Source organism: Scomber japonicus, chromosome 6 (genome assembly GCF_027409825.1).
Source record: "Scomber japonicus isolate fScoJap1 chromosome 6, fScoJap1.pri, whole genome shotgun sequence".
Lineage (NCBI taxonomy): Eukaryota > Metazoa > Chordata > Actinopteri > Scombriformes > Scombridae > Scomber > Scomber japonicus.
The window spans coordinates 12618490-12643865 of NC_070583.1; the positions used below are offsets into that span (position 1 = coordinate 12618490).

At 38.8% G+C, this 25376-nt stretch overlaps 1 protein-coding gene across 1 annotated transcript in view; it reads left to right on the top strand.

Annotated features, from left to right (window-relative positions):
• Positions 1-287: 287 nt before the first annotated feature.
• The window catches only part of megf6 (multiple EGF like domains 6), a 53138-nt gene continuing 28049 nt past the window's right edge, over positions 288-25376 (top strand). Inside the window, exons 1-9 of the mRNA XM_053321432.1 lie at positions 288-404; positions 1334-1468; positions 1604-1713; positions 1846-1950; positions 18811-18933; positions 22246-22368; positions 23462-23587; positions 24014-24136; positions 25106-25228. Coding sequence (XP_053177407.1) covers positions 322-404; positions 1334-1468; positions 1604-1713; positions 1846-1950; positions 18811-18933; positions 22246-22368; positions 23462-23587; positions 24014-24136; positions 25106-25228 — 1051 coding nt within the window. The 5' untranslated portion in view covers positions 288-321. The remainder of the gene's footprint in view (positions 405-1333; positions 1469-1603; positions 1714-1845; positions 1951-18810; positions 18934-22245; positions 22369-23461; positions 23588-24013; positions 24137-25105; positions 25229-25376) is intronic.

The following is a 25376-nucleotide window of genomic DNA, read 5'->3' on the forward strand; positions in this document are numbered from 1 at the left end:
CCAGAGATTATATCAAAGTATGAGTGGCCCTGTGGTGAGTAGTGGCGTACAGTGTCGCGGGGGGTTTTGGGAGCTGGCCCCTCAGTGTCTGTGGGTGGTGCATTTACCCGAAGAGCCATTCAAGAGCTGCGATTGACATGAGACAAGTCGACCCTCATTTGGAAACCCAGCACACGGGAAATCGCGCCTGGATCAGTGGAAATAACACTGCAAAACAAACAGACGGACGGACTTCCATTCATGTCAGGATGCTATTCATTTGATGGACACAGAAGCTGCGCCGACTGAGTATTTCTCTCCGGGTCCTAACTGGCAGAAATTATGTCCCCAGATATTTTGATTTTGTGTGTGATATCATTCTGCACTATGCACATCGCGTCATCTGTGGAGCTGCAACTTGGCATGTAAGTAAAGTGTAAAATTTAGATCGCCCTTTTTAAAATATATATTCGAGTTTATAAATAGATCGGGTGAAGATTTTACGTTCACTGGTTTAAACACAAGACTAATGCAAAGTATCATGCACTTTTGGGTGAAATTACTTTTATAAATAACAGTCTGTGCCATGTTAATAGTTTATTGTTTACTCTGTCCAGCGCCCACTAGGAGTCGCTCTTTCGGGCTCCCTATTAGTTACTTAGGATGTGTGTTAAATAGCTGATCTTGCTGCTGCACAGTTTCTAATGGAATGTGATTTGTATATTACTGGACTAGAGATGTATCAGTATAAACAGAGGGTGCTGGACACGATTAAAATAATCATTTTCATTACCGGAGAAGCTGAATACTTCCTCTAATGAACTTCACCCTGGTTTGTATTGAAGCCAGATGGTTTGTGGAGGAGGACACCTCTGGTTGGTTTACCTGCACTGGCAGCACAACGGGAGGCAGGCCATTTATGATCGAGTGCTACTCAGTAAAAACCACTGTGCTGTTTAATGAACATGTACACAAAAGTGCATGCATGCTCATGAACAAGCAAACAATTATGGTTGAACAAAAACTTAATTTCCTGTGGAATTTCATTTGTTGTTTATTTAGAGTCATAGTCACTGGCGTACTGCCCCCTACCTTATTCAAGCATATTGCACAATGCAGGAAGTTATTTGACAAACAACATGTGTAATGAAATGATGTTTCTAGCTGAACATGTAGGTGGCTTAGACCAACAGATATCTCCTACTAAAACATATGAAACATGCAGCATAAAGTGCTCATAGGCTGGTGTTGGAAAGCATAATATACAGTACAATGCCCTTTTTGAATGTAGTTCTAAGTCTAAAGCTGATTTTTTAAAATACATCTGTCAATCTCCGACATTTTTTGTGCACAGGCCAAATGTTTGCGCTGAGCAGGAGATGTCCATGTTGGGGGCCCGTCAGCCATGTGTCAATGCTTTTACACGCATGGTTAAAGTGTGGAAGCAGGGCTGCACAAGCCAAAGATGGTGTATGGGCTACGAGAGGAGGTGAGAGCTTTCACAGCGCACACTTTTCACAAACTTTAGAATCCATATTATTTTCATGAATATCTTCATACTATGTTTAGTCCTATAATGTAACCACCATAAAATCCCATTTGTAACAGAGTTTCTTTTTCTCAGGACAGCATACTTCACAGCCTACAGGCAGGTGTACAGCATGGATATGCATACAGTCTATAAGTGCTGCCCTGGCTGGACTCAGAAGGGTGAAGAGCTGGGCTGTCTGCATAGTGAGTATTAGCATGTCAGTATTGGATAGGGTTAGTTTCGATAATGACATGATATGAAGCTGGTTTATGTATGAATTTGATATTTCCGGGCCACATTTAAATCATTAACATCCTTAAATGTGTTATCTGCAGGGGAGTGTAGTGCCAATACATGTTTCAATGGGGGGCGATGTGCAGAGAGTGGAGACCATATATGCCAGTGTCCAGGGGGCTTCAAAGGGCCAAGATGCCAGTATGGTGAGTTTTCATTCCCATCTGATGATAGAGTGTTTACCATGGGTAAAATAAAGTTGGTGTATTTGCATCTTCCACTAATCCACCTCTTGCATTATCCATTTTGACAACAGTCAGCAAAGTGTATAGGTTTGGGAATCTGTGGACTGACTACATGTTGTAAAAGCTTTAATAGGCCTTGTTCAGACCTTATGCTTTCAGTTTGCAAAAAAAGTCTGTAGTTAGTAGTGTGGCTGTGATTGGGTGAGGCTGCTCTGTGGGGATCCCCTGGGTAGTTAAAGGTAGAAGAAGTGCTCTCTGGAAGGAATGGTTTCCTTTGAAGGTTGCAGAAGCTGAGGCTCCAATCAGTTAAAACTGTATGTTAATGTGAGTATCTGCTGTTTTGACATCAATAAAGGATAACCTGGATGCTGGAGCAATGTAGCTCAAGGTAGAAGTGTAGCTCTGTTCATTTTTTTCTAAATGTGCCTGAAAGGTTACTAGCTTGAGAAATATAAAACTTCAGAAAGTTTGTCTTTTAAAGAATTGGAAGACAGGCAGGAAAAAGAGGCAGGAAAAACAGGACATACAGTGACCTCAGAATGGAATGGAGATAACTATACATTCTTGTTGGAGTACAGGTAACCTGGGATTGTAGATATAGGACCTGATTGTCCTTTAGTCTCTCTCTTGTTACCATTATCATCTGTTCTTTCTACTGTCCTGCAATTTACATTACGTCAACATGCAAGCAGGAGGATACATGTTAGTATTTTGGAAGAGTCCCGCAGAGATAGAATGGTGAATAAAGGATATTTGGTTCCTACCCCCCACATGCTCGCAAACACACACACACACACAATGCTGAAGCTTTTCTGTTTGATTCATTCCTTTCATTTTCCCAGGAGGAGGGGCCTGATTTCCAGGGGTTCTTAAACAGCCCTTCCTCTTGCTAAGACATTTCACAGGAAAGTGTCATTGTTTGTTAGAAATAGCTCTCCCATGCGTTTGTTTTGACACGGGCTATTTGGTTTTCACACCTTGGAGTGACAGATTCGGAGCAGAAGATATAAAATCTAATCAGATTTCCTATACATTTATTTTTCTCTCATTCACATCCTGCACTTCAGTCTTCCTCAGTGAGAACTCACATCGTCTGTTGTTATTAAACGTTTTTCCTTCTCTCATCTCTCGAGACAGATTTATCCTCTCTCTTCTGCCCAAGCCATTATACAAGGAGAAAGTCAGCCAAGCTCCTGTGTTCAGCCAGTTTCCTTCACTGTACCTCAGATTGGTGCAAAGGCCTATACTGAATAATCAAAAACCTTGTACCAGTCATATTTAATTTTAAGGTTTTTAACATTAAATGCTAAAAGAGCTAGAGAAATACACAAAGCTTTGGGTAAATTTGGGAAATCAAGTGTTGAGAGTGTAGATATGAAAATGATCCCCAGTAAATAGGTTGTTCTTGGGATTTCTGCTAACATGCACACACATTAGGGTAAAGGTAAAATCCATAGGAGGTGTGGATGCATTGTCTTGTGTGTTTTATTTTTTATATGACAAAGTTACAGGCCACTCAATTTAAATAAAACCTTTTTGGCGCTAAAAGTGCAGGCTTATTTCTTTGGATAATGCTAGTGCTAATGCTAAAAGTGTTTTTGTCTTAGTGACAAAACAAAAAAAAACAGCAAATGGCCTGTTACTCAACAGGCCAGTTCCTCTGACTTATTCTTTGATGACAGAACAATCAGCAAGATCAGGAAAAACTTGCTGGCTATAGGATATTAGGCATGCATTGTATATTCCAGTTTAACATTATTACCAAGACAGACATTGTGCAACCTGGGAATTTGGGTAGCTGTGTATGCACACTGAGCCACCTGGGTCCCACCATGGAACCTGTTCATTATTAGATTTGCTTTGTGAGCTTTAACATTCCAAAATGACAGACTTACAACTGCACTGTATGTGATTCATGCATGACGGAGACACGGCCGATATGGCAGAGAGGCAGGAATGTTGACCTCTGTAGATTTATCTTGGAGTAATAATTTAAAAGAAACTGGTCTCACTGTTTGGTCATGAAGATGTTTCATGAGCTTTGTCAGATTTATTATATGGCATACCCTGCATATTCTCAGTCTTTCCCATGTGCGTTTAATCCTGCTGCATGTAATTTCTGTATAACTGTAGCGTGTAAGTGTTCTCTACACTGATTGATTGATTGTCTGGGTTTGTCTGGTCCACCTGCCAATCACTGTATGTGTAGTGCATGCTACAAGTAGACTGAAGCCCTACAGTGCATGTGGTGTTCTTTCATGGCACAGATAAATCAATCTTTTAAAATGTTCTCAATAGAATTACTTTATTGTATTTGAGTTTTCTTTAGTTTTATTTCATTTTGTTTTTACATTTTTTGGGGGGTCCTATCCCTACATGCAACCATAAGTCAAATGCAGGTGCTTTTTCCTTTTCAGGTGCAGTTGAGTTAAGTTCCAGATACACAAGTGTGTACAGGTCCTTTTGTTTGGTGTTTAGATGCAAGATGAATTTAAAGCAGTTATGATCTACATTATTATATAACTATTTGGATAGACATCTTTTAGCTCATTATTTTTGCTTTCCATTGCACAACTTTACTGTTTTGATTCACAACTCTCATCAACCTTAGCCACAGCAGGCAACTGTTGACCGCTAAAATTCTCTAAATGTTAAATGGCAGTCAGACAAAGTTCACAACTAGCCATAGTGGAGCATTTACTAGCTGGCATCAGAAGACCAGTGGTCTCATATTTCCGTCGAGTGGTGATGGAGACCAAAACAGAGTTCAAATGAGAGTGAATATTTCACACATTAATCAGGTGGCTAGAAACATGACACTAGCAATGCATGCTAATGTGTCATATCTGCTGAATGTTTAATAGACAAAGTGCTTGCTAACAAGTTTGCTATCAAAATAATTAAGTGTTATGTAGGTGTTTTGTTTACAGCTTGTTTCCGCTGCCCCTAAGTGAGCAAAATCAGTTATGGCAATTTTAAAGAATGGGTTTCTTTTCGGGGTGGAAATGACACATTATGATAAACTGCAAAGGCGGATATGAAAAGAGAAATGTGTTACTGAGAAAGTGGGTCCCTTAAATTACATTGTGTATACTATATGTATCACTCTTTTATACTATTTTCACTGTCACCATGCTATTTCAGGTCCTAGATAAATGGCAAGGATGAAGAATAGAGAGGGGCCGCTACACAGAGAGCTACATATCACTTTTGCCTTTTCAGCACTGAATAGCTTGATTTCATTACTGAGAGAAGGCTCGCAGCTCTGCTCTCTCTCTTTTCAGCACTCATCATCGATTGGACTCTTGATTGTTAATCTCTTTGGTATTCCTGCCAAGTTGTGGTGGTAGAGATCACAATGTGTTGTGGAGGCACCATCCATGGAAATATATGTCAGCCACTGACACCAAGGCCACAGTGTTGACACTGTGAAGTAGTAAACAGTCTGGACATAGCCCAAGCATGTGCTGAGACATTGGAGCCTGCTCTGTAATTGTTGTATTTCCCCCTGCTTGTGTATGCCACTCTGTCTCACCCTATTAAGACTTGAATTAGGCTTTGCTTTGGTTAAATTGGTGCATGGGTCTGCATGAAATTAAGAGAGTACAGGCACGTAACAGTGTGAGGACAGAAACCATGTGGTCCTCACTAGAGGAGTCTGGCTGTTTTCAGAGCGCTTATTGAATAGTGATTTTGGGCAGTGCTTAAGACTGTATGCTGTTGTACTAGAGGTTGAGGCTATGTAATGAGACGGATGTCAGTGTATGTTATGAATTTGACACATTTCCCAAAAAGGGGTCGAGATTCAGGTTGTGATGACAAAAAATATTTTGACTTTTGGGTAAATTTGAGGGAAAACAAGATTTTACCTGTCATTCTTTAGGACATACACAGACCGCACATGCCACCAAAGTCAAAATAGAATTTATTTCTTAAGGAATTATTTGTATTTAAAATAGATACATTCTTATCACCACGATTCCACTCTTGGGATTTCTGTAGGAAGCTTGTTTTTCGTACATGAGGATTTAATCCCCAGGACCTTGAACTGACCCCCTGGCTCTGTTCTCATCTCAGTCACTGAGCTCATGTCTGGACAAGATTGGTTTACTTCTCTATTAGATTAAACACACCTGTCGCTGTGTGTGTGTGATGTATGTAAACCTTTGCATGTAATGTTTGTGAATGCATTGCGTTAGGTCTCAATTGCAGTATGGTAGGCTTGTTATCTCACGGGGGAAAATGAGAATGTGTCTGTCTATTGGATTAAATTGTGTCTCTATATATAATGGTACTAATACAACAGTAGCTATCAGTGACTGGATCAACGTCTATAAGGACGGGCATTGACATGAAAAGCAAGTAGCTCCTACTACTGGCGTAATGTGTTTTTTGGCACAGAACAAGTTCCTCTTCATAGTATATGCTAGCTAGACAGTTGTTGCTGTGTCATCTCTCTTCATTACAGGAGTTCCATTTTTGTATCATTCTTGAAGGTCACTGTGTGTAGCACTGTTCATCTTAATAATGTTGAAGATATAGGTATACATCATTTCATACATAGTTAGTACCCTTGTTGTGTTTAGTTTGAATGTAAGCACATTTGGGTTTAATGTAAGCACATTTGGGCTTACTGAATTAACCTTTGATTCACCCTGAATAATTTAAGAGAGGTGCATTTGATTGTTAGTCAAAAAAAATCTGAGGAAACACTGGGGATAAAAAATCTGGATATGTCCTCACTTTGTATTGTATGTTATACATATATGTCATGGAGCCTTAGTCATAGTTTGATCTCCTGTCTTTCACAGCTTTCATACTCCCTGCAACTTCCTATTGGGCAAGGAGGAACACAAATCTGCCCACACTTCATTTTACTGATATGGCTGCTCCAGCTTTGAATCTGAACAAGAGAGCCTGTGAAATAATTCTCTAAAAATGTTATTGGATTTTCTCAAAGCAATTCAGGAAGCAATTAAGCTGAAGGATCAATCAAGTCAAAAACATAGCTGAGGAAAAATAAATAAATCTACACCCACACATTTAGGTTAAAATTGTGGTGTTAAGCCCAGATAAGTTATGAAAAACAAGGGATAAAAGATGATGTCTTTGTAATTCCTATGGTTGTTCTCATAACCTTAGGGAACACTGATGTCTTTTACAGGTCTGGAATGATACTTCCGCCTTAACTAACCTACCATGCACACAGTTTATTGTTAGACTCTTTCCATTGAGTTTTGGAGTGGGCTCCACTGCAGAGCTCCAGGTCAATTAAAAGTATTTTGTTTTGACTCCCAAGTAACATGAACTGTATGGAACATCTATCTCCTTCAGTATTATCAGTACACATAGGTAGTCCTGTTACAGTTTCTTGCTAAATCAGTGTGTAATGAAGTGAGGACATAATCTAGCCTGCAATAACATTGATGTACTCTTGTACACTGTTAAATACTGGATACTGGATCCTAATCCAAAGGCCAAGATAACCAAATAAAGGGTTTGAATTGTGTCAAAAGTGGGCTGCATATTGCGTTTTGGATTAAAATATAATGGGAACCATACAGTCGTAGTAATGGCACACTTTACTGTTTGTTTTGGTCTCATTTCAAAAATGTCTTTAACCAAAATTTAGGCACTAGCCTCTGTCGTGTTGGAGTTTTTGAGGTGTGGGTCTCATGATGTTCTTTGTTTTCATAAAGAACTGCAGTGGAGATCTCATGATTACCTCTGACAGGTTGGTCTTTGCTTTGGCTTGCAGCGCTCTTCTTATTTTTATTGGAGGTTACAGAAACAGTCCACTGAAAATTATATTTACAATGTAAACCGTCAGAAATAAAAAGATCCTTTTAAAGTTTGCTGGTCTGTTATAATATGAGTGTAATCACTGAGTCATTTTCTCCCCAGACATTTTCTTTAGATATCCAGATCAGCACATGAGTAAAAAGCATTATGAAGATATTCCTTAAGGCAATCATTTATGATAATTATCAGCCATTGAACATTTTTGTAAAAGCCACTGCCGCTTCTGGAAGAATACATCAGACCTTCCGGCAATTGGCAATATAAGTTTTAGTAACCATCAACCATGAAACAAGAGCCAGCTTTTGATTGTTCAGTTTAATAAAATGAAAAAAAAAAGATTAAAAAAGAAAATTCAACAGCCACTGAAGTGCATGTTCAGATGATTATCTGCCATACTGAAAAGATAGACAATGTTTAAATGTATAATTTGTCCTCTGGGAAGACTTTAAATGCCAGGTCACTTGTTTTTCCAACCAAAGCTGCTGTAAAAAAGTACAATATATTGTTTTTTCCACATGCAATGTCAGCTGCAGCTGTTCCACTTTCAGTATTATTTTTCATTACTGACAGGAAGCTGAAGCTCACAACCCATGGGAAGCTGAGCATTGAAGTCTTGTGACTTGTGAATCAAATGAATATACATACGCTCAGGTTGAGCAGGTCCGTGATGTACGAGGAGAGGCTGTATCATTTAAAGATAAATATAGATCTGTCTAGGAAAACAGTGAGAGTAAGATGTCTGTATTCACTTGTTGTATTGCCTTTGTTAAGCCCTGTGTGCCTTCTGTGTGGACATAGGCCATATGTGAAGACAAAGGCTTGAAGGTCGCTGGCCTGACAGGCGGACCCGTTTGGCAACACATGCCTAGCATAGCTATCAGAGGAAGAAGATCATTAGGGCCCTAATGGCTGCCATATGGCAGGGAAGTTCTCACACACTAAACAAGCACACCCTCATCTCAAATACATTAAGGCACCACCATTGTTTACCAGGTTAATGCTGAGCGGGTCGGAGCTAATGGTCTGTGTGATTGACCATGTGCTCTCAAGACTCACTGTGAGATTCCTGCAGTAGCAGTGGAGCACTCTCAGATTAAAGGGGTTTATCCTGCTTGAACTTGGGTTAGCCATGCCGATTTAGGTTTAGGAAAATAAGCTTGTGAAAGGGAAATCAGTGGTGTGGATCCCTCAGCTGATCTTCACTGGGCAAGTGGCTATTCTTGTCATCCTCTTCCTAAATAACAGCCATTCTCACTGAACTGATAGTGCCTTTAGAGCAGGACATCTGTCATAGTCTTTTTACCTTCATCTATCTTATTAAATGAATGACTTTTCGAAACCTCAGTCAAGTTTTCTGGCAATGGAAAAGGGTAGTGAAGATAATGGGTTTTCAGTATGAGCTTCTTTACTGCCATTTTTTGTTCATTTTTGATCCCACACAATCCTGAGGCAAATAGATAAACTGTGTAACTGTAACATTTATTGTCTTCATATTGTGTTTTTATGTGTCTTGGGTAAATTTATGGACTTAGATTAAGTCTAGTCCAAGATTAATATCAGTTTTCAATTATACTTTTTACAGAACAATCCTAATCCTAATCCTAAAAATGGACCAATGTCTGTGAAACCAACTCTTTTTTATGCTTTGAGATGCCAAGTAGTCCCAGTACCTGCATAACATAAAGCATATAAATCTACAATTCCGCTTCATTCTTTCTGTGGAAACAGTTTTTATTTCTATTGGGGAACCAAACAGAAATGGCTTTTCCAGATACAGAAGGACTAAGTGAACAGGGATATACTTTTGAAACAGGTGTGCTGCAGCTTTATCCCACACACAATTAAGAAGGTATTATATGTTTTTAATTATGCTTTTTCACCATATCGTGTTTGTTCATAAAAGGAGGCGTATTGTGCTTTTTAAATTTTTTATTATTATTATTTTCTACTGTTTTCTACTGTTGATGTCGCATGTCTATATTAAACATGCCAAAAGCCCAGGATTTAATCTGCTCTGAAATTCTTTGTTTATGATGACATCAGATTGTTCGCACATGCTCACACACAGCATGTTGAATAGCCTTTGTCGCTAAGGTTTGTTCTTACTAAGGTTGTTCCACAGGTTGCTCATTTTGTCCACATATATGGATGTCTTTGAGAAGTTTCCATTTGGAGTAAAAAATGAGAAAAAGAAGCAAAATCCGTCTGGTGTTTGTTTATGTAACCTCCTGAGCTGGCCAATCAGAACAGAGGGAACTCTTGGGAGGGAGACTTTAAAGAGGCAGGAGCTAAAACATCTTATCTTATCTTATCTTATCTGAGATAAATAAGGAGTTTTTGAACTGTAAATCATGTAAAGATATTCCAGTGGAGCCTGAAAATGTGCCTGATATGTCAAATGAAAATAACGCACTTGAATTTTTAACACACTCTCAGACTATAGGGGTTTCTTAAGACTGTACTATTATCAGTGTTCCATACAAAGGAATATTAAAAAAAATGTTTAGGATGTATGAAAATCAATTGTATCTTCCTAAAAGTTTGATTTAGTTCTCAATGTTAAGTGATGTATGCAAGTCAGTGGGCTAAGTGTGAAACCTGTATCCAAAGATTGAAATTGTATGCGTCTAAAAACCGAGCAGCACTAAGGAAACAAATTCAGTTTTATTAACAGTAAAGTAGCAAGTGAAGAAACTGAAGAAACTGTCCCATCTGATTCAAACATACAGTCTCTGAAAATCCTTATTATATTACAGCATAAATTCTGTGTTGAAGGGACAAATGGGAAACATATGAGCTTCTTGGGTTGAGGTAGCAGAAGCACGCGACCATATGCTTCAATTACTGGTTGTACACACAGACAGAGACATAGGAATACATGTTGTCTCACGATCTCAGCTACCACCTTGATCAATTATAGTAACATCTAGTAAAACACCCAAAATTAGACTCTGCACTATCAAACACTAGCTCTGTCTATTGCATTATTATTGCATGCTTAAATGAGGACCAAATGACAACTGCCATTTTTCCTAACTGCTAAAAGGTGTGATTGATTGGATCCCTTTCTCAAGCTAGCTGTCCACTTCAGCTGAGAACCAGTTTGCTTTCCCACTGCTCAAGGTTCTTGCGGGGCCATGTAATGACGTCACCGCATACGCCAGTCACGCTCGCTGCTTTCCCGTAAAGACTCGCGCCAACTCCGAAGCAACAACAACAATGGCAGACTAGCATTTGTACAGCTATTGCTCCTTGCCCACATCCAAACACGGCAGATACAACGTATTTGTGCTGCTCGACAGGATTGAGATGGTTGTTAGCCTTAGTTGTTAGCCGGCAGAGCACAGCTAACTAACAACGCATGAATTTCACCATCAGTCAAATATTCAAGGGATAATTCACGCCTAATCTATTCACCACGCGGTCTTGTTTGTTGTGGTTGGTCTCAATAACCCCGCCCCCTGCCCCCTAACGTAAGCGTTTTTTTCTTCTAGTTCAGCAAAGAACTGGTGCCACTCTGGAACCAGTTTTTCTGGCCCAGAGCCAGTTCTTTGTCTGTGTGAACAGGAAAATTGGTTCCAAATTAAGCACTGGCCCTGCACCAGCACTGGAACTGCTTTGGTGTGAAAGGGGTATCTGTGACAGGATCCTTAAAGCTCCTCAGCTGCCTGTGGATGACCTTTGACCCTTGGTCTAGTTCACAGGGGCTTGTGTTTTCCTAACAGCAGTTGACAGGCCAATAACTGAGTCTGAGGAGAGTTAATCAAGCTCCCCCTCAAAAGTATAGGATAGAGCAAAGTTACTGTTAAGTTGAATTATTTCTTGCCACTTAGTGCTTCTCAAGACAAATACAAAGACATAGAAACAAACTAGTGAATGCACACTTCATTTTGACAAAATACATTTGTGGAACTGAAGGAGCAAAGGAAATGGGAGTTGGGAGTGAACCTGTCACATCATCAGGTGGAACTTCTCGGCATTGAATTATTACAGTTCATTGCCAAACTGCAGTGATTTTACAGCTTTGCTGGCGTGACTGCTATAGTCTCTCTGATATTCAAACTGTTTCCTGTTATGACAATTCTCATGTGACCATTTTTGGTTAATTTGTAGAGCTGTGTTGTAATATCACACACCTTGTTTACAGTGTATTATATCTTTCTATATGATAATTGAATCATATCTGTGGTTTCACTCCCCTATTGTAGACATGCCTTTTGCATGGCAAGTTTTGGTTTACAATGATTTTTAAGCCAGCTGTAATAACAGACAAATCGATATTAGTTTCGTAGGTAGCATTCCTTTTCTTCCCTGTGTCTACTTGTTACAATAGAAATGTGGGAATAAAGACTTTGTGAATGTAGGAAATACAAATCATTCCTTTCCAAGATTCAAATTCCATTTAGCAAGAAAGAAACAATAAATCACTTCAGGTCTGAGTATCACTTACGACCACTGAGGTCTCACATCTGAGATCTCCACATTCATTGAACAGCATTGAGACACATGCCGTGCAACTCAGACCTGCTGATTCAGTTATTGATCTTCACTTCCATGTTCTAATGTTTTTAACATGAGGGGAAGGGACACATGGTTAAAGGCTTGTTGACTTATTGTCCAAGTACTTCAAGGCTTTTTTTTCTCTTTTGCTCATGGGTGAGACAGTCTAGATCTATTGTATATAAAAAGTGCCCTGAGATAACTTCTGTTATGATTTATAAATAAAATTGACTGTACTTAACTTGGCTGGTCCTTGGAGAAATTGGAAAGGGGAGATACTGTACAGTCAGGGACAAGTTATACCAATACACATAATGAGATAAGCAGGAATCAGAGGGTCAGTGACCGCTGTTTGTCAGCAAATAGTACAGTGTAGAGTGTTTGAGCAACTGTCTGTTCTCTCTGTTACCTGATGGGAAACTATTATCACCCCATTCATAAACCAACCAAACACTTTCCATTTGGCTCTGAACTACTGTATGTATCATATTTTTCAACACGAATGAGTGCACTTGATTAGAGGTCCAGAGTTGCATGTCAGATGTGATTTTAAAAAGAATGTATGACAGCATGTAGTAATGTGTGTTTGAGTCAGAGAAAGTATGAGAAAGAAAGTGATGGAGAAAGTAGAAGGATACAATACTTTCAGGGTTCTAAATGTTCCCGAAATTTAAAAGATGAATTACTCTCTGTTGAGGTAAGTAGTATGTGTCATCTATCCTGTCAGTGTATTGGTAAGATGAAGATTGATGATCCAGATTTATAGTATGAAACTCAGAGGCCACATGAGGGAGTCAGGACTGGTGAATATCGAGGAAGAGTCGACAGGTGTTTGAATATCAGAGGAATTAAGGCTGAAGGGAGCTCTGTGTTGGAGAGTCAAGGTGCTTTATGACATTTTTAATACACTATACATTTCTTATATGTACAAACAATAGGTGACAACTTTGTTTCTGTTGGTTGTTAGCGTTATCATGATTTAGTGTCCTGAAATATGTGTGCTCAACAGGAACAGAGGCCTGGGGGGAGTTTCCCCAAAACACTGCAAAGCATATTTTCCATAGTAATGAAAAGGACTGTAGTGGTTTGATAATGCCATGTTTTGTCATTCAGACCTTTTATCTTGGAGGATAAAAAGTCTCCTAGTGACATAGTGACATCGGGCAGGTCTGTGGAGACTTACAGAAATAATTACATACCAGCTTGCTTGAATCAACGTGTACTTATAGCATGCGGGTGGCCTTTGTAATATATCCTAATGCACAACAGCTGAATCTGGTAGGAATGGTGATCTTAATGCCAACATGTGCCAGGAGTAATGCTGTTCAGATTTAAAGTCATATAATGGTTTCCAATTAATAAAACTGCTAGCTGCCCAATTTTGTGAGGATTATGGTTAACCTGTTTGTCTCTTGGTTCTTGGAGACATTGAGTTAATGAAGTAATAAAAACACTCAAAGCCAGTTCACAGTGAGCATCTGAGTTGTAATGCATGAGGTGAAATCAGAGCAAAATCTCGGAATATATGATTTTTTTTTTACTCTTACACTCTGTACAACATGGGTTAATCAAAACTGACATTCAAAGTTAATTTATCCCTTGACATTTCAATCATAGACTGGGGAGAAATAGATAAAGCATCTAAAGTTGAGGTATGGATTTGTGTTTATGGCTTTGTTAGAAGAATACATTGTGTCCATTTTTTTCATTTGAGCACTGAAGAAAGCCTTGTCTTTGTTACAAGAAACATCTCCTGGATGCACTGGGGCGCATCATCAGTGTTGTAACCTGGGGTCAACAGGTGTTTCGGGTCTCACAAAATACACCCTCGCTCAGGTGACCGGCCGGGGTTGATCAAGCCCTGACCTGTGTCAACTTTTTCATTTCTTTTTTACCACAGATTGTTTTTGAAGTTTTAAAAAGGTCTTAAACGTCATTGGCATTGAATTATCTAAGCCTAAGAGCAATTCTATTCAGCAGATCTCATCCAACAGCTTAAAGTACTGTATTTTGTACATTTTAGTGACATTTTCATGAAGTTCTATTTTTTTATAATTTCTATACCCAGAGAAAAGTGATCATTTCCATGCTATAAATCTAATTTATGCTATGAATCAGCTCTGTTCTTTAACTCCTTTTTTCAGATTGTTGTAAAACCACTGGGGAATGGTTTTGGCTGAGTGCACGGCAGACTTATGTTCACTACTTGTATTTCCTTCTATCTTCAGTGGCCAATCCTTTAAGTATCTTAAATGATGATATATTCTATAGCTAAATCTTTTCTTGAAGGTTTGGTCCAAGAGTCAGCTTGTTAACAAGTCACCAAGACTCCCTGTCACAGTTAAGCACTTTTGCTTCAGCATTATGTTCACTCAATGACTCAAAGAGATGCAAAGCATGACTGATGACGCAGGAAAGGCCAAGCCACACAACCAAATTCAAAACCAGGATAATTTAACTGTGCTAATGTCTGTCACTCTTTGAGGTTTGAGTCAAAGTCAGTCAGAGGTTTTCTTTTAGGTTAAAGTTCAAATAAGGATTATTTTAGGATTGATACTAACTTCTGCCAGTGTAGTCTGGTCAGAAACAAACAATTGTGATTACATGCAAGGGATCACTTGACATGTATCTGAGAACAACATATGACTAGCTACAGAGTAAACATCATGTTAACCCTGAATTTTAAAATGTCTTGACAAGGAGGACAAATTAAAGTTAAAGTTAAATTTGGTTCTTCTCTCTGCTTGGAAACTTGATGATAATAGCAAATGACTCAGAGCTCATTAGGAATCTCAGGAGCTGCAGGATCAAAGTGAGGATGTGTGCAGGGCCCTGTGGTTAAAGGCCCGTGTCACCTCCCTATAAGTTAATAAAAAGTGCAGAGCAGGCTTGTGTGTGACTGTGTGTGTGCATTTTTCAAGTTTAGACAGACAGAAGGTTTCTTAGATTCCCCCTTAGTGAAAAGGAACATGCTGAGACTATATGAGTAAAGGCTCATGAAGGGGTAATCAGGAGATGAAAAGCTGCAGTGAGCACTGTCACCATCCTATTAATGTCCTCCAATAGCACCTACTATCTCTTTGCTGACAATGCATTTAAAAAAGAAAGTACAACAACCAATTATTCCTTACAGTTCTAAATAAGGGCCATGAAAAAGATTCACAAACACTGGAACCAGGAGACCAACACAACATTTTAATTATTAATTAATCATCGTCCATTGCCTTCTGTAGAAATTCTTGAATCAAAGTCTATCTCTAGATGACTCAGATAACCCTGCTTGCCCTTAGAAACCAAGCATGGGTGTGGCCTGATAAAGAAATATGGCGACCCATCCTTAGTTTCTGAGGTCTTGCAGAACTCTTCAAATTCAATTTAAGACCACATTACCAAAAAATAAATGGAATTATTTAACTATGTAACAAACATTTTTGCAGTGGTCATAGTTTCCCTGTTTTTCTCCTTTGGCAAAGTTGCTGATGCATTATATGCTGCAGAATAATGGATCGGGAAACAAAGTATAATATTTATTTTTGTAGCGTTCCTAGCTGAAAGATGGTCTGACTCTTTTTCTCATGGTTCATGGAAGTTTGGTTTGCATTTAACAATGTCTGTTTCTTAATTTCTTTGTCCCTATATGTACAGTGAACACACCGTAAGAGCTAGAATAAAACAAAGAAAATGACCATCTTTTATATTATATTGAAATCCTTAGAAAAACATAACCTTACAATATACACATTTATCAAAAATAGAAACAAATCTTTAACCTTAAATTAGTTTTTTTCAGATTTTGTAATTTTACTTAAAAAAAAATTAAAATCATGAATTTACACACGATATACCCTTTCACCTTTGACCATTTTTATCATTATATTGAACTTCATTTACTGTGCCTTTGCATACAATATAAGCAGTCAACACAAACAAATAACATCATTGTGATACTGGGCTTCATTAAAGGTCATTTACACCATTGCACTGTGAGCTTGGTTATTTCAGTTGCTCTGATGGCTTATTTCTCCTACTGTAAGAAAAAACAAAACATTCAGATGCCCTTTTGTCCTCTTCTACCACTGGCATGTGTTTGTCATAAATGTAGTACCACTGGTCAAAACTACTGTTTATTGCATCCCGTCAATTAAACTGATCCAAATAGAGAACTGATAATGCGTCTCACATGGTCAGCTGGAGACAATCTTCCCCTGATGCACTGCTGTGGTTTCGTGCCATTTACAGGCGGTCGCTCTGTCCGTATCTCTATTACATACTCTTTATATCAGTGCACTTTTTGCTTATGTTTATTCATGTGCACATAGGACACAGAGAGGTTATTAGACATTTTATCTGAGCAACAATGGCTGGTTTTCATGCCCCCTTTCTTGTCTGTTTATAATACTGTCTGAGTTGCTCTATGGGTGCCCCCCCCTCTCCCCACTTTGCTGCAGAAACAGATGAAATACAGTGTAGAAAGTCCCTGCATGCACCAGCAGGAAAATATTGCCAATGCCATGAGTCTGCTCTCATTTAGCCTGTTGAAACAGAAATTGTTTTCAGGTTTTTACCAGAGGGGCCTTGGAGCACATTTACTGTGTGTTGACTATTGCTTGTTGGCAATGTATTTAACTGTATGTGCTTTAGATTAACCTTTGCATAAATACTTAAACACATTTAGAACATTTAGAGGATGGGCCATTATACTGCTGCTATTGTGCCCATGAAGCCTAAACAAAATGTTTGTTTTTTTGTTTGTTTTTTGTTTTTTAAACTGAATTAGAAGCTTGGTAATGATAAGATACACTTCTATGTATATTACAGAAGAGCCAAGGGGGACGTTCAAAAAGCATCAGTAGTCTGATACACCATGATTATATAGGCAGACTGTGGTTTGTCATGCGCTCTCAATCTACACAAACAGGCTGTAAAGCATGCTGCTGTCTATCTACTGTCTCTCCTTTTTTCCAAATTGCTTCTGCATGCTGTGCTCCTGAAATTTCCTGTTATTCAAAGATTAACAAACTATTGCTTGATGCACACCGAAGGAGTCCCATTAAATCTTTTAACAGATGGGGACAAAATCCTGAATAACATTTCCTTTCCCTTCTGTTACCTTATTCGTCCTCTTTGACAGAGGGTGTCATTGCAAGTGCAATGTATTTCTCTGTCACCGTCTATCTTTCCAGAACCGAACAGACAACAGTGTATCATCTCTGAAATGTTTGGCTATGTTGCTGCCACGTTGACTAGAACCACAGCGGCAAATACAGCAGTTAAGTAAGGATACAGTTTATCCGAGGATCTTTGGGGATTAAATTGAATACTGGACCTAGGAATATTTGGCATTTACCCTCACCTTTCACACAAGAGAATAATTATTTTTATTGGATGTGATTTCTAGAGAAAAAACTCATCCTCTGGCATGTATTAGAGATTCATCTTACTTTACTTTATGAAAGAAATATCAGGAACATGGTCTGGCATTGATATCGGTTACATGAGTTTTTTCACATAGAATGAAAAAAGTGTCTGTCTTTACATATTGGAATGTGGTTGAACATTTCATACCTTGTACATTGTTAAGCCCTACAATGAACTCCATTTCTCTCCCTTTTTTTTAACATGACTGCCTGCCGCAAATGTCAAACCAGGAGGCTTAAATACCTTTCCAAATTTTGCAGAAGCCAACAGTGACAAGGCAGTTTAGTTCTTGTCTGTCATAAGTCTTTAGAAAGAGATCAATCTGATATGAAAATAACAACATATTTTTGTGGTGATGTACACTTGATGTGAGTCATTATAGAACCTCAGACCAAGAGGTCTGAAGATTGTTTGCTTGAGCACAAGCGCTAAAGCAACCTGGAAGCCATTTCAGCATCAGATACTGTAGAATAAGGGATAAAAAGGGAAACCCATGACAACAGTTCTTATGCTCAACCCAGTGTGTAAACAAAAGACTCTGAAAGCTGATTAGATTTAGATGAAAGCTAATGATGCTTTTTAGTGCTTGCATCTGTTTCATAAATTGACAAGGTTGCAAAAATCTAAAGATTTGAAGTCTTTGATGCTTTTTAATCTAGATATTAGGAATTCTGAATCTCAGTCTTAATTGGTGAACCACAGCATATTGGAAGATACAAGTTACATTTTATTCTGCTCTTTTGCCTCGAGGAGTGCTCTGGTCCTTTAAGATTGGCAACAGACTCAGGAAAGACAGGTTGGTTTTTAACTGTGGGAGTTCAATGACATCAAAGCATTTCTGGCACAGAGATTGCCTCGAGAGGCAGCTGGGTCATGGCCTACAAAGTGATGAGGGAAAATAAACTCAGTAAAAGTTTTTGAGATTTCCTCTCAACTGAAAGTTGAGATTGCTAAACAGCACAGGAAGGAACCCTGCAAAGAGCAAAAAAAGGTTAAAGCTGAAAGAAACCTCTCTGTCCTCTTCACAGTTGATGTATTTGCAGTGTTTTGAGGACTGTGCATTATGTTAATAAAACTGGCCAGTTAATCCTTTCCTTTCAGATGTTAACGAATGTGAGGTGGATGAAGGTGGCTGTGAGGGGTACTGTTGCAACACCATTGGCAGCTTCTACTGCAAGTGTCCTGAGGGCAGTAGACTGGGGCCAGATGGCAAGGCATGTCACGGTAAGATGGACATTTGTATATAGCCAGTATGCACAAACATACTGCTCAGCTCGGGCTTCCTATACTGTTTTGTGAATAAAATAAAATTCTTTAATCCCAGTATGAAAATTTTATTTGGTGTTAAAAAGTTTATCTTTATGTTCTTTTAAACAAATACAAAATGTCAAACATAATGTATACTATTACATGTTTTAAATGGATGAAGTGACAATCCAGTGCAAGGGTAGCAAGGGGAGCACTAAATTAACATTAACTCTTTGAGCTACGTTCAATTAATTTAACCTTCTTTGGTTGTTAACTATAGCCTCAACTGAATATTTAGTGTAATCTTACACTTACATTGGAAGGAGCATTGAAAGAGTTTTGCAACCCAGTTGTCACATGAGGTGGTCAACACAACTGTGAAATTTGAGGGACAATTCAAATGTTTCTTGTATTTATTTATTTATTTTTAATTTTGTGTGGAAAAAATGTAATAATTTTCACTATTGGTTAGGACACCTTCTCTATGATTAGATAATTATATGAATGAAACACAACCCTCGTCTTTCCTGCCTGAATTTCTGCAGTCATAAGATAGTTACAGTTGAAGACACCCTGTGGAGCTTATAATCATGGTTTTGTTTAAATTCAGTGTGCACTGATTTGCATTTTTTGGTGTACTGAAACATGTATTGATTACTTGAGCTTGATGCTTTCCTCTTTTTATCCTTTCATTTTGTTTGTACATTGCTATCTTTTGTGTTACATTACTGCCAAACAACATTACTGCTTAATTGCACTTAGTCCTTGGTAGAAATAGTTATTCACAAAGATGGCTTCCATCCATAATCCAAATGCATGAAGAGTGTTTGTGCCTGAATAATAGGTCAACATTGCCCATTATGATGAATGCAATGACCCTTAGGATTTGAAATGGATTTCTCTGGCTTAGGTTGACCTGCTGAAGGTTAACTGTCTAGACTCCAGGCTTTAAAAGGCTGAGCCAACCACACAGTGAACACATGGTTTCTAGTAACTTCTCTTGTTTGGCAGCATGCTTTCTCAGTATGACTGTCTTATCTCACAGAAATAGTGGTGAGTGTTGGGCACTGAAGCCCATTTGTTCCTCAGAGCTACAGGTGTGAACAAGTGCCCCTGACCTTTAACCTTTAAGACAGGATATTGTCACTTAGTAATAGTTTAAAGTTTGAGAGCTAACCTGTTGGGGAAGACAAACGGAAGAAGCCTCAGCAGCTGTGAAGTTCTTATTTTATAGGTTTTTGCATGAATTGCTTGTGTGGTCGTATTTATGAGAAGAGACAGTGAGTTTGAAGTTCACACGCAAGAAAGAAAAGTGGTAGTGGATGTTAGAGATTTTTTGGACTTTAAAAGTTAGAATCCCCCTCTTTGGGATGAATGCACTTTCTTTGATCACTTGATCACTTTGAATCGTCCTTCTGCACTGCTGTTGCTCATCTGAAAATATAGTAAAATTTAAAGAAATCTGTCCCTTCAAGGTAAGGTGACACACATTTTTGTTTCCACACCAGAGTGCCTCAGATCCTTTTGTTTTTTGTAAATGAATTTGCTGTGGTGCTCATTCTAAAGACCACCTGTTCATTTCTCTCTGTTGTGCCACTAAAGCACTGCTCCCAAATGTTTGGTCTGCAACTTTTCAAGTTGTAGATGCTAACTCAGCAGCTCAGCTTAGGGCCAGGCGATGTCACGCGATACCATTGAGACCTCATGTCCCTTGACCTCCGACACCAGTCTCACTACTGCTGCCACATAATACCACCTCAACCACTGGTGAAAAGCAGCCATTGTATGTGTCCCATTAAAAATCCTCTCACATGAGGACACCAGTAAGTATATTAACCTTGACAAACCTCATTCTGTATAAGTTGTTTAATGGCTACCAATTTATTAAAGTACAAAAGATCCTAGAGTAATGGGAATGTTGTTAATATGTGATTTTTATTTTTAGAGGTGATTGTGTAGGGATTACTTGCTTTAGCACTCAGACAGATGTCTGAATAAATTGGGCAAACCAATAATAATTCATTCAACCTAATCAAGCTAATATGCAAGGAATAAAAAAAAAAAGAAGATTTTTTGCGTGCAAAAGGTCTCCACTTTGACACCCCTCCTCCTCTTAGCTCCTATTATAGGATGCAAGCTAATTAAAATAGTCTTGAGAATGTTTTTGGAGACGGCTTATCCCACGGGTCTGCCAGAGACCACCACACACACACAAAGTAACATGCATGCTAACTGTTTTAAACATATTTCAAATATTTGCAATACTTGGCTGCTTTGACCTTTAAGAAACCTAAATGATGGTAGCGTTATATGCTCAAATAAACTGAACCACATGTTCCTAGTGTTTCACACACCAAGTCCTTACTCAAAAAAAGAAGAAAAAAAAAGACAGCATTTGCAACACTGTTTTGCTCTCCCTGTACACATCTACTCTGTCATCGCCAGTGCAAGCTGAAAAAGCCCCTGTGAGCTATAGATGACAACAGGGAGGAGGTTGGGAGGATGTGTGATGTGTTGTCCAGATGTGTAGTAAAGCCTGATTGTCCTTGAATGGAGTGTTCAGGTATGTTGTGTTCTGAGCTTGCCTCTGTCTCTGTGGAACATGCGCTTCAGTCTGACACATGTGCATATGGTCCCTCTGCTGAAGAAGTCTGTCCTGTACAGGAAACAAATTGGTTGCACACATACTACTACACAAACAGTATGATAAGCCATTCATCATTCATCCCAAAGACCCAATGCATGCATATTCTTACCAGAACATAAGGTCAATATGGTGTTTCATCACAGGAGCAGGTAGTCATTCATGGTTATTCAGTGTAGATAGGACAGGAAATGAAGGGAGAGAATGATGAGAGGGTGACATGCAACAAAGGTCCACTGCCAGATTCGAGCCATGGATGTTACAGTTACATGGCTAATGGAGTACACCAAGACCACATCAAAGTTCAATATGAGATTTTATGAAAGATGTAATAAATGTCTGGTTTCTAAAAGGCTGTTCAATTTAAGCCTCCTTTTAGATTCTCATTAAAGTATTCTTTTACCACAAGCTCCAGCAACAGTTTTAACACAAAAGATGATTAAGCAGAGCGGCAATTTATGAGCTTTCTAATTGCGGCGTGTTCATGACCAGTAAGCTTGTAAATTAGGTCTTCGACAGAGTCAGAAGCATACTCAACATTCCTGAAGAGCCTGTGTTTTAATGTGTGCTGAATTGGTTCTAATTGTGAACTCTGGTGTTTTATAGATTCCTGTACTTTGTCTGTATGTGTGAATATGTCTCAGATGTAAATGAGTGTGCGGAACTCAATGGAGGATGCCAGCAAACATGTGTCAACACACCGGGCTCTTATCACTGTGAATGCAGCGAAGGCTTCCGTATGCACTCTGATGCTCGGACCTGTATTGGTAAGCACCCAACAGAAATATATATTACAGTTTGGTGACCATTTTTCCCTCTGCTTCTCACCACATACAGCATTTTTCACACATTCATACAGCAAGACATTTGATATAAATTGCACATCTACCACTTAAAATAGAATAACCTGACTTTGTCATAGGTTTATTTTCCTTCATGTTACAAACTTGACAGAATGTGGATCTAATACAACAACACAACATTTGACTTGTTCTCATGTACCCCATTGTGTGAAAATGACTACTACAGTGAACATGTGGTCCTTGTTGGTCCTCGGGAGATTTGATTCACACCTTGACTTGTTTCTGGCTTATTTCCAGACCAGTCCAGTATGAGAGAACACTTGGAAGAATGTCCCTAAATCTATATTTAGATTAAAGCAATAATGCTTAATGGATCAGAGGTGCTGAGCCTGTGCGTGATTAATTCCAGTGTGCTGTTGGGAATTCTGATGTGATGTTAAAAAGTAGGAGTTTGCAAAGCTGTTTTAGCCCCATAAAAATTGTAGGCAATGAGAGAATTTGTTACTTGCTGAAAATCAGTACTCCTTCAGTTCTTTTTGGTCTTATTTTTCTCCCTCTATACTCATATATTTGCCAACTTTAGCTTTGTAGTGGAGGTTTGGGATAGAGGCACAGGGATAGCTAATTATGTCTGCTGAAGTCATCAGTGTTAAAAAGCAGCTGTTCTCTCAGTTTTACAGCACTTCTGTGTCATCATGTCTGTGTTTAGAGCACCCAGAAGGCACACGGCTGATATTCATATTTGGCACATCATTAAATCACAGGAGTAATGGGATGGAAAGATCATTATAAAGTAACCAGGGGTACCCATTGGACCTGGCTTGAATATCATTTTCCATATTTCAGCCGTTACCCGAGTGTTTTCCATAATTGCACGGCTGCAGAATTCAAGGTGTGAAAGCATTTTAGATTGCCAACAAACCCAATTATATCTGTTGTCTATTGTGAGTTCAGATTTTAAATGTCATAATAACTGGTCAAAAGATTTACAATTGATCATGTAATTTGATATCTGAGCTTATTAACCATGTATGTTTGTGTCTCTTTTGCTTTTAAGCTGTGAATTCTTGCTCGGTGCTTAACGGTGGATGCGAGCATAAGTGTGTTGACATGGGGAACAATCACTACAAGTGTGAGTGTCGAAGGAACTACCAGCTGAAAAGAGATGGGAGGCACTGTGAATGTAAGCTATTTCCCATCAGTTGATCTCAGTATGCATGAATATGTCATGTGCCAGCAAAAACGGAGTTGCAGCAAAAGTTTTGTGGTTCCTGGTAGTGAGTGAGGTATGATGTAAGGAGGAAATCAATTAAAGAGGCAGATTTGGTAACAGTCAGTATACAGAGCAGGGATTCTGATTTCTCATACTGGATTTCAACATGTATTGTTCATGTTTTATTTTGAGATATCATATCCAGACTCAGAGTACGTGAACCCATAAAACAGAAGAAACAGCACATGCAGGAATTGCATTTAGAAGTTTAGGAATGAGAAATAAAACAGTCCTCATGACCTAACCAGAAAAGTCATAGAATCACTTGCTTGGCTAACCTGACTTTGTTTTTGTATTGGTATGTTCATTCTCTTTGTGTCTGTGTGTGTGTGTCAGTGAGGGACCCCTGTGAGGAGAGGAATGGAGGCTGCACCCAGCTCTGTTTTTCGGAAGGTGGCCGGGCTCATTGCAGCTGCCGATCCGGTTTTACACTGGCTGGAGATGGAAAGACATGTGAAGGTGAGTAAATACAGTGGCATGTATTTAGCATGGACAAACACACACACACACACACACACACACACACACACACACACACACATATATATATATATATATATATATATATATATATATGCAGTACATATAAAAAGTTAAAGAGCAAATAGGAATGTGCTACAGTTTAAGAGAGTGACATTTATGATTATTCCACAACTTACAGCCACACTAAACCTCCTTTTGAAAGCAAATCTACCCCACTACACCCCTGTATTGATTTTAAGGGGCTGCTGTTGGAAACTATTCTCACAACCCTTATCACTAACATTTCCACTGTTCCTCCTTTGGAAGAGAGGAGGTATCAGAGTAATCTGAGCACTGACATAGCATTCCTGTGGGAGGAAGTATTTTCTGTATTGTTCTGAAATTCTCCTTTACACGTCTAGCTTTTTTTATGACAATATGGAAGTATAGTTTTATGATGCGTTGTAAGGCTCATTATCCTGTCAGAAACTGAGCTCCAAACAAAAGCATTATTCTTTACAGGCTTGTGTTTTTTGTCTCAGCCCTTTACTATGTGACCCTCAAGAACTTGAGATCTTAACACTTCTAAGTGTGTGTGTGTGGCTAAAAAACAGACAGGGCTCTGAGTTAATCTATGAAATGGAATGACAGTGTCATGTCAGTGCGTACGTGTGAAAATGTGTGTTAATATGTGTTTAAAAATCACCCAGGCCCTTGTGGTTCTGACAGTCAACTGCAACTTGGCCAAGAGGATCTGGTTATTTAATTTGGTTAAATCATTTCTGGACAAGAAGACTCTCTGGACCTTGACTTCAATAGGAGCTGGAGATATATTCTTTTGTCTTGCAACACCAAAATCAGAAAAAAAATATTGATATGAATTGTGGATGACTTTTGTATGTGACTCTTTTTGTGTGTCTATATTTGTATGCATTATCTGTGTGTATTATTATTTTTCTCAAATAGACATTGATGAATGCAGTTCGGGTCAAGCCAGGTGTTCCCATGGCTGTGTCAACATGCTGGGCTCCTTTAGCTGTGTGTGTCATCCGGGTTTTGAACTCGGTGCTGATGGCAAACAGTGCTACCGTGAGTAAGGAAAGAAAACACAAGAATACACTAAAAGAGTACTTAATACTATTAACTGTATGAATAAACAGTAGATGACTCATCTTGACAACTGATGGATGATGGAGCTTTGTAAGTAATGTGTTGTCTGAATGCATATAATCTATAT